This window comes from Pteropus alecto, unplaced genomic scaffold, assembly GCF_000325575.1.
Source record: "Pteropus alecto unplaced genomic scaffold, ASM32557v1 scaffold98, whole genome shotgun sequence".
Classification (NCBI taxonomy): domain Eukaryota; kingdom Metazoa; phylum Chordata; class Mammalia; order Chiroptera; family Pteropodidae; genus Pteropus; species Pteropus alecto.
In genome coordinates this window covers 19788946-19798258 of record NW_006443570.1, presented here as the reverse complement: position 1 = coordinate 19798258, position 9313 = coordinate 19788946, and the positions used below count along the sequence as shown (strand labels likewise).

General features: G+C 50.2%; 2 protein-coding genes across 6 annotated transcripts in view; both read left to right on the top strand.

The window, feature by feature from the left end:
• RAB34 (RAB34, member RAS oncogene family) overlaps positions 1 to 1086 on the top strand; it is a 4830-nt gene extending 3744 nt beyond the window's left edge. For 2 of the 3 annotated variants that reach the window (XM_015599247.2, XM_006925010.3), the window contains exons 8-11: positions 98 to 179; positions 255 to 345; positions 478 to 585; positions 668 to 1086. In XM_015599247.2, coding sequence (XP_015454733.1) covers positions 98 to 179; positions 255 to 345; positions 478 to 585; positions 668 to 735 — 349 coding nt within the window. In that variant the 3' untranslated portion in view covers positions 736 to 1086. The remainder of the gene's footprint in view (positions 1 to 97; positions 180 to 254; positions 346 to 477; positions 586 to 667) is intronic. The other variant, XM_025041626.1, reaches the window with a different exon arrangement.
• Positions 1087 to 3413: 2327 nt separating this feature from the next.
• The window catches only part of PROCA1 (protein interacting with cyclin A1), an 8768-nt gene continuing 2868 nt past the window's right edge, over positions 3414 to 9313 (top strand). Inside the window, exons 1-2 of one of the 3 annotated variants that reach the window (XM_006925009.3) lie at positions 3414 to 3889; positions 7717 to 7794. In XM_006925009.3, the coding sequence (XP_006925071.1) occupies positions 3808 to 3889; positions 7717 to 7794 (160 nt within the window). In that variant the 5' untranslated portion in view covers positions 3414 to 3807. The other 2 variants (XM_015599083.2, XM_015599084.2) reach the window with 2 other exon arrangements.

The window sequence follows — 9313 nt, the reverse complement described above, 5'->3', positions numbered from 1 at the left end:
TCCATCTAGGAGCAGAGAAAGGGTAATTGGGCATATGAGTGTCAGTAGAAGGAGCCTGTCCAACTCACTTGTCCCTTACTGTCACCATCTGTGGCAGGCAGTGGCTAGCTGATGCACTCAGGGAGAATGACCCATCCAGCGTGCTTCTCTTCCTTGTGGGTTCCAAGAAGGACTTGAGTGTGAGTATGCTGGTGTGGGGGACTTCCCAACTTGGTGAAGAAACTTTTCCCCATCTGACTCTGACTTTCCCTAAGACTCCTGCTCAGTATGTGCTAATGGAGAGAGATGCACTCAAGGTGGCCCAAGAGATGAAGGCTGAATACTGGGCAGTTTCATCTCTCACTGGTGAGTAAGAGGCATCAGGCCTTCTGCTGTGGCATTCCCGCCTCCCTTGCCTCTCACTCCTACACCTCCAGCTGTGCCCAATGACCCTAGACCTACAACTCCCCCTGAGCACCTATCTATTCCCTGTGTCAGGTGAAAATGTCCGGGAATTCTTTTTCCGTGTGGCAGCACTGACCTTTGAGGCCAACGTGCTGGCTGAGCTGGAGAAATCAGGGGCCCGGCGCATTGGGGATGTTGTCCGTGAGTGCCCGCCTGGGTGAGGGTGGCAGAGAGCATGGGGAACCTCCAGTCCCTGCTTTACATATTTCCCGCCCTTCTTCAGGCATCAACAGTGATGACAACAACCTCTACTTAACTGCGAACAAGAAGAAGCCCACGTGTTGCCCATGAGGGGTGAGGGACTGTCTAGACACTGCCCCAGCTTTGGGGCACTGTGCCACCTTGACTCCCCCAGAGCTCTACCCATGGACATTTGCACGGACTATTTTTCAAGACCAAAGAGCTGCCCCTTGGTGGCAGAACCCCCAGAGGGGTAATTGGGACCATGCTAGTCGCTTCCTGCTCCTAGGCACCATGCCAAAGACTGGATGCCCCCCTCCTCCAGGGCCTCTCCAGGGTGCTCAGTGGTGGAGAAGTTGTCTCTGCTACTTTTGCTCAGCCTGCTGGGCTTTTGGGTATGAGGATGCTTAATGATCCTAGCCTCACACTGTGCCTTACTCATTAAAATTTCTTCTAGCAGTGTGGGGGTTGGAATTCTTTGTTAGAGATGAGGGGTGTGGAATGGCAAGGCTATAGGGCAGTCTTGGGACTGGAGTCTCCTGCTGGGATGCTGGCCATCCCTGGCCCCTGGGCAAGCCTCAGGCAAGCTAGGAGCTCAGGGACCAGGTTTAGGAAGCTGCACAGGACCCTCACTGGGTGAGATCTGAATTGTTGGCTTTGAGAGCACTTTCCTTTTGTCCTTTTCCCCCAAATGCATCCTACTTGGTGCTTATACCCAGATTTCCACCATTGGATAATATTTTTCTTTTTTTTCACCCTTTCTGCTGTCTCTTTAAAAAATACTTCTCCGAGGGCGCACAGTGAGAAGTGATTGAGTTTTGGATACTTTTTGAGTTGACCAGAAAGCCCACGGAGGGTAGGGGCGGGGGTCTTACTCAGAAGATGTGCTATCTTGGGAGGTGGTTCCATAGAGTAGTATTTAGTACATCTGCTTTACATGCCGAAGAAGGTCCTGGGTTCCTGCCCTAGTGAAGCCACAGTCCATTCCCTGGGCACGTCAGGCCCCCCCAGGCGCCCCAGCGAGAGGGAGGAGATGCCCCGCCTTCAGAGATCCAGTTCTTAAGGGGAGACGGCAACATTTGTAGGTCAGAGGTGAAAGTGTGGGGAGGAATTAAAAAAAAAAGATGTGCTATATAATACCTATTAGTGATATGAACATAAAATTAAGTGGTATCTTTTTTACATTTTAAAACATGGAGAACTAAATGGAATAAAAAATAAGATGTATATTTTTCTCTCTTAAAAAAAAAAAAGACATGTTCTGAGGAGGACTTGCATTTAAATCCTCGCTGTCCATCCTGGGACATTCAGGGAAATCATTTATCCTGTCTCAATTTCCTCATCTGTAAAATGAGGCTAATAATACTGATGAGGTTTTATGGATGAAATAAGGTACAGCACTAATAAATAGAGCTCAAAAACCTTAACTATTATAATAACTATTTGAGAGAAGAGTGACTAAGAACTTGGCTCACTCTTGACACCTGACCCATATAGAGCTATATAGATTGGCTGAAAGTATCTCAGACATCTGGACCAACAATGGAGAGACATGTCCTGGTGCCATCCTGGAAGGCCATGGAGAGTCACAATTAGAACACAGATCTTGGCTCCCAAGTCAGCAAGTGCTTTGTCCATTCTATGCCTGATTCCATTCTCACCCAGCTACTCTGTTCTGGGTGGGTTAGCTTTTCTGCACACTCCCCCTTCTGGCTTCCCCTCTTCTGCTGTTCCAAGAGTTGGTGGTCTGGGCCGTAGTTCTACTGTAACTCAGGTTACTGGTTACTGGGTCTGGATGAAAGTGAATGTTGACACTAAGCAGCAGCAGGAGAGGCCCATGATGACTCTGCAGGAGAACATTTTAAATACCACCCTCTCTTTTCCATCCTATGAGGCATAACCTGACCTTGGAGCCTGGTGTGGAATGTTGGTGATGCGGCTTTAATATTTTTCATACTCTCCTGGAATTGTTCATCTCTGTTCCTTCACAGGACTGCACTCCTCACTCCTTGCCTTGCACAGAGCATGGAACTGTGTGTGTGTGTGTGAAGCCTGCACCACAATATTGCCATGGAGTGTTAGTGCTGTGTAAAATGTGGGAACAGGGGTATGGGTTTGTGTTCTGGGTGGTGTCTGTGAGTGGCATGTGCATGTTGTGTGGTATTTTTTTATGTGCGCTACGTATGTGATACATGCATGTGTAGTGTGTATGTTGTGCTTAAGGGTGTGAAGGGTGTGCGATGCGAGGGGTGTGTGTAGTAGGTTACTATGAATGCAGTTGCTCCTGTTCCCTCTGGGCAAGCCTATGGAGACACATTAGGTTGCATGACGGAAATCAAAACACTAGCTCAAAAACCTTAACTATTATAACTATTTTGGGAAAGAGCGACCAAGACTCTAGCTCTACGTTGACATCTTTAGTGGGCAGTATTTCTGTGAGTCTGGGTACCCCATGGGGGACTAGGAGGAAACGCTGGTTAGGGGCTCTAGGGGTGGACGCCACAAGGGTTCTGGGAGCCGACATCAAGTCCTTATCCGCCGGGCCTGCGGGCAGAAAGACAGTGAGTGAGCCTGGCCTCCCGCCAGGGCAAGAGGAACCTCAGAAGAGCTGGGTTGGTGGGGCAGAGGTTGGAGGCGATAGCTCCCTAAGCAGCTGGAGAAGTTCACGTGTAGATTGGGGGAGGGGCTGAGGGCCGTGGCAAAGTTCGGAAGGATTGGGAGGGGCGGGGAGCCTGCTGAAGTGTGCGGTTGAGAGAATGGATGGGGCGGGGCTAGAGGCGGGGCTAGAGTCTGGAGGGTAGGACTAAGAACTGGGGGAAGGTCTGGAGAGGAACTAGGGATGGAAGTGAGGGCTGGGCCTGAGCGACCGACCTAAGGTTTAGGCCCGAGGTAAAGGGGAGGTACTAAGGCTAAAGTGGGACAGGGAGGGAGGTGCCTGGAAGGAGTTGGGGTACCCCGGATGAAGAGTGCCGCTGAAGCTTAGACTTGGGCTAAGAAGACAACGCAGCCTAGAGCGGAGGCGGGGGGAGGTGGGTGGAGGGATTGGGCAAGCATGAGGCGGAGTTGAAGACTGAACGGAGGCGAAACTGAGATTGGGGTTTACAGTTGGCTCGGCCAAACAGAGGTTCACGTTTGGACTTCTGCGAGGAAGTCTTGTAGAGAGGAAGAACTGGGCTGAGAGAGATGTGGGTTAGGACGACGGTTGAAAGGTGGACTAAGGAAAAGTCTAAGGACAATGCCGACATCTGGGATGAAAGCAGCAGGGGTAAGGAGAAGGCGGGGCAGATTAGGGGAGGGCTTTGAGCTGGGGCCATGGCCGAGGGGCTGGCCTCAGGCCCCAAGGAAGGTGTAGAACCAGAGAGCCTGACGAAGGAGGCGGGGCCAAGGGCTGGGCTGGGCCGAGGCGGAGTTAGAGTCTGGAGACCGGCTCATTGAACCAATGATTGAGGACTGGGGTTCTGAGGACCTGGAGAGGAGCCTTCAGGGTTTGGCTGGGGCAGTCTGGCTGGAGCCAGAGTTGAAACTCCTGTTTGTACGGCTGGAAGGCATCAATGTACCGCAGCCGGTGTCCCGGACTGTCGCCCAAGAAGTGTGGGGCCTGGCTGGAGCCAATGGTCCAGTGTTCACCCTGTCGCCGGGACTGGGGCGGACGTTTCCATTGATTCTAAGGGCCTGAAAGAGTCTGGAGGTTCCATGTATGACATCACAATCGCCTACAGATGTGGGCGGGGCCAGGGAGGCATTTCCAAGGAGACGGGTGCACACTGCCCCTGCCTTGCTCCCTCCTCGTCCCTCCTTCCCTTCCTTGGTTTCTCCCTCCCTTCCTTCCTTCTTCCTTCCTCCCCCCACCCCACTTTCAGCTGCTCTGGTGTCCAACCTGGAACCCCACCGCCTGTGCTGCAAGGGCGGAGGGAGCTCCTCAGCCCGCAGGACTGAGAAGATTCTGTACAAATGAGCATAACCTGTGAGTTTTGAGTTAGGCCCTTGCACCCCAATATATATCCTACTGAAAGAGACCACAAGCTTCCCTCTTCCTTTCAAGCTATCATTGTCCTCATTCATTATGAAGTCCCCCCTCTGTCCAACCTCAGTCACTTGTACCTCAGGAGCTCTGGCCTGCTGCTTCGGTCAGAGCTCTCTCTCTGTGAAACTAGAGAGCATATTGCCTTCCTCAGACCTAAGAAGTTACTAAATCCCTCCCCTTGGCAAGCAATTATGATTGTCAGGGCTTCTTGGGGACTTGGGGGAAGTTAGTGGACTATGCATATATGTCTCTTTCATTGTGACTCTGGAGAGAGCAAAGAAAGTGGAGTCAGACAAAGCAGAGTGTGAATCCTGACCCTGGCTCAGGGCCCTCTGGCCTGACCTTAGGCCCAGGCTGGATAAAGGAAAATGTGGAGTCAGGATTAGGTAAAACCAGAGGATGAGGAACTGGCTGTGTTAGAGTTGAGCAAGTGTAGTAGGAAGTGACAGCTGACAGGACAGATTTTGGATAGGAACCTCAAGTAGACATGGCTGAAAGAGTACAGACTATGGAGCCAGGAAGACTGGGTTTGAATCATATCTCTGCCATCTATTAACTTGTGTCTTTGGACAAGTTACTTATTCTGAGTCTCTGCATCCCCATCCATAGATTGGGCTGTGGTCAGCATTCAGAACTAAAGGCATATTTTAAAAGCCCAGCACAGTGCCTGACATTGGGAAGATGCTCATCCTGGGCCAATTTCCTTTCCCTAGAAGAGTTTCCAAGTTTGAACCCTGGGCAGAATCTCCACTGCCATAGCCCTGTTGTGGCCCCTTTGGGGGTTTTATTCTATTCTGTTCATGTATTTATTCAATCAACCAACACTTACTGAGTACTTTCCATGTCCCAGGATCTGTAGAAACAGAGACAGATGAAATATGGGCCTTTTTCTCAAGTTGCTATAAATACATGAGGTACTATGGCAGGATAAAGGGGCACAAGACATGTGTGACCAGAGTTTGACCAATTCTACTTGGATAGCATTGTTCTTTCCAAGATGAGCAGGTATTTCTGGGGAGTGGGAGGCAGGAGAGAATGGAGAAGGGAGGGGTAGGAAGAGGGTTGGATGAGGGGGAAGAACTGATAGCTGAGGAAGGAACAAGGGCCAGGGTCAGAGGCGGGGCAGTCATGTCATGATAAGGAGTTTGTACTTCATCCCGAAGGCAATGGAATGCTATTAAAGAGTAGGAAGATGGTTGAGCAGTTGGCATTCTAGAAAACTCATTTTGGCTGTTTTATGAGGACTGGATGAGGGTAGTAAGACAGGAGGCAGGGAGGCCAGGTAGCAGGCTACTGCGTTTGTCTCAGTCAGAGAGATAACGAGTTTCTGAACCAAGACAGAGGTAGATGTGGGGGCAGTTAGGCATGGCAAGACTTGGTTATCAAGTTGGCGTAGAAGTGAAGGAAAGGATGATCCCTAGATTTCTAGCTATGGTGTCTGTTGCTCTCTGGAATGGAAGATATAAGAGGAGATAGTTCATGGAGGGTAGGGAGAAGATGGTTTGTTCGTGTGGGACATGCTGGTCTAAGATGTTTGGGAATGTCTAAAAGGATATTGGCTACGTGCTCAGAAAAGCAGTCTGGATTGGAGACCCATTTTATTGTTGGGTGCTGAAACCACAGAAGTGGATGACATTGTCCAAGACAAGCTTGTAGAATATTCTGAGCGGAGGCCAAAGACAGAACCCTGGTAATAATCAGTTTAAGATGTACAGCAGAGGAAGAGGGGACAGTATAGGAGTCAGGAAAGAACTAAAAAGCTAGTCAAAGAAGGAAGAGAGAGACAAGTGAGGTCTGCATGGAAGCCAAAGGAACAGAGTTTGCAGAAAAAAGAGATTGATTGGTCAACAGGGTCAAGTGAGATGAGATGAAAATAAGGCCGCTAGTTTTGGCTATTGGGAAATTGTTGATAGCCTTTGCCTGGGCTATTCTAATAGAGAGCTTGGGATGGCTGCCATGTGTATGTGGTTGGAATATAGAGAGAGGTGGGGATTCTGAGTTCACTGAAGGTAGAGACTGGGCCTCCTTCACTGGTGTCTATCAAATGAGTGAGTGAATAAACTTGAAAAAGAAGAGTGGGAGAAGCAGTGGTAGAGGAAGAAACAGGGTTCATAGTGTTTTGTTTAAAGGTGTTCATAGACTGTAGTGAAAACAAAAATTAAAAAAGGAGGTGGAAATTCTGGCTGGGACCTAGAGTTCAGGTGCTTTGGGCAGGAGGAAGGAGGGACACTTCCCCAGGCATGAGAAGAGTTGATGAAGGTGGGAGCAGCCACAGATGAGGCTGATGAAGTGACCTTCTGAGGGTGAAAGTTTCCAGGGAAGTGCTTGAAGTTTTATTCAAAGATTCAATAAACTGGGAGTACTTACTGTGCCGTGGAAAACAGAAGGAACTGACCAGGGACCTATAGAACGATGACCAAGTGCCACTGAAGGCCCAGCTGAAGTCCCTTTCTTAAGCAGGACTCCGCTTCTGTGTCCCAAAGGACAAAGCTTTTTGTGGGAAGAAAGGAAAGTGGCAGACTCTCCCCTGTGGTTGCTGATGGAACTGCTGTTCCAACTGGAGTTCTGCTTGGGGACGACCTCTGACCAGGCTCCACATATCCTGGGACTATTCCTAGAACTTTCCCTCCTTGCTTGGATTATGACTCACTCCTATTATTACTCCAGATTCAGCTCCTATTCTGCTTCTTTCAAGAAGTCTTTCCTAATCCCACCCTATTCCCTACCGTCTCAGGAGGTGTCCTTGTTCTTTGCTCCCTTAGGCCTTCCTCCTCACCATTTCCCTCCCTCTGTGTCTGTATCACACCAATGTCATGAACTGTTTGTTCCACATGTGTCCCGTGTCCTTCTCCTCACCCACCCCCTCTCCCAGCCCCTTGAGACAGGGGTAGTTTTTGTTTTTGTTTTTGTTTTGTTTTGTTTTGTTTTGTTTAAATCTCTGCATCTCCAGGATGCAGCTGGGGCCCGACACTGACACTTGGAGCTTCTCAGAAAATGTTTGATGACTGAATGGTGTGTGAGGTGTGCGGGGGAGGGGATGCCGCTGCTGCCACTCTGTACTCTCTCAGATATAAACAGGTTACCCAGCTGGGAAAGAAGACATCTGCATGTGGCGTCTAGCACTGATGCATCTACCTTCTCTGAAGGTGGGTCCAGGGGAATCTCTGGCCCTAGGGGTCCCCACCATCTCTCACTTGGGAAAGCTGACTCCCAATAGTAGGCAGGATGGAGAAAGTGTTTGGTCTTGAAGGGGGTTACCCAGAAGCCCCATCCCCACCCATCCTGTACTCATGCTAGAGAGGGCTCCTTTCTGGAGGCCACGATCACCCGTTTCCTTTGTACAGCATCTTATGGTGCACAAATATCTTTGACATGTGAACTGAGTCCTCCTAACAACCCTGCAAAATAGATATTACCACCATCCCCATTTTGTGGACAAGGAAATGAAGGCTCAGAGAAGTAAACTGGCCCTAGGTCACCCGGCTAGTAAGTGACAGAGCTAAGATTTGGACTCAGGCCTGAGTCCAAAGTTCAGGACACTTGTCACTATGCTGCCCTTTGCCCCGATTCAGCAGTGCTGAAGAAAGCTGAGGTGGTGGTGGTATTCCAAGGTCTTGCCTCAAATGCCTTATGAAGAATGGGCATGAGAGGAGAGGAAGCGGACAGGGAGGCCACCAAATGGGTCAGGGGTGTATGGGGGGCCTAGGACCATCACAGCCTGGTAGGGGGAAGGGAAGGGAAGAGAAATGTGGGGCAAGGCTCAGACCAAGCTGCTGCCTACTCGTCTCTTAAATACTTTAAGGCCGCTTGGACTAACCCCCAACCTGGGTTATGAGGTCTTGCCCCAGTTCTACCCCTCATAGGGGCTGGATAAAAAGGTGAAAGCCTTCTGGCCTGTTTGGAGGGAGTTAGTCAGTGATAGCAACACCCCATGCCAGACTGCCATGGAAGTCTCAAGTGCTCACCCACTTCTTCCTCCCAAGGTGGGTGGAGCCAGAGTCAGGGGGGACCTACAGGAAGGTGCCTTGTCCTTTCTGCCCCTGGTGTGTGAGACCTTGGACATGTGAAGTTACTTCACAGGCTTACCTTTTAAGAAGGTGGCTGGAGGGGATATCCATTGGTAGACTGGAACCTTAGGCAGGGTTATAGGTGAGGCAGTGCCAGTAGTGTCCAGTATGTGTCCAGGACTTGCATTTGGCTGAGCAAAAGAGGTGGGAGCCTTTCTCCAAGGCTTTCCCCTAATCCCAAATTCTAATCCCAGCAGCTTCTTCCCTGTGCCCTGGGAAAAGAGACATGGTGTCTGTGCTGTCTACAAGGGGTGGAAGGGCCCAGGCTGGGGGCGGGTTGTTCAAGTCTGTGGCTCTAAGTACTGGGGAGAGAGAATGGAGGGGGAGTGGGAACTTGATGAGAAAAGAGCAGGGAAAAGAATCTAGAGTGAGTGTGGGAAAGGGGAGAGAAAGGTGTCCAAAGAGAAAAGGGGCTTGGAGAAGAAAGGCGGGAAAACAGAAGAACCAGAGTCAGAAGCCAAGAAGCATGACATGTGGTGGGTTAGACCTTAGCTCCCTCCCCTCTATGCTTGAGTCATCGTGTTGTAGCAGGCCTTGGGGACTGGAGTGGCTTCAGAAGGTGTGAGGAATCAGATAAAGGCCTCCTGGGCTTATGCAG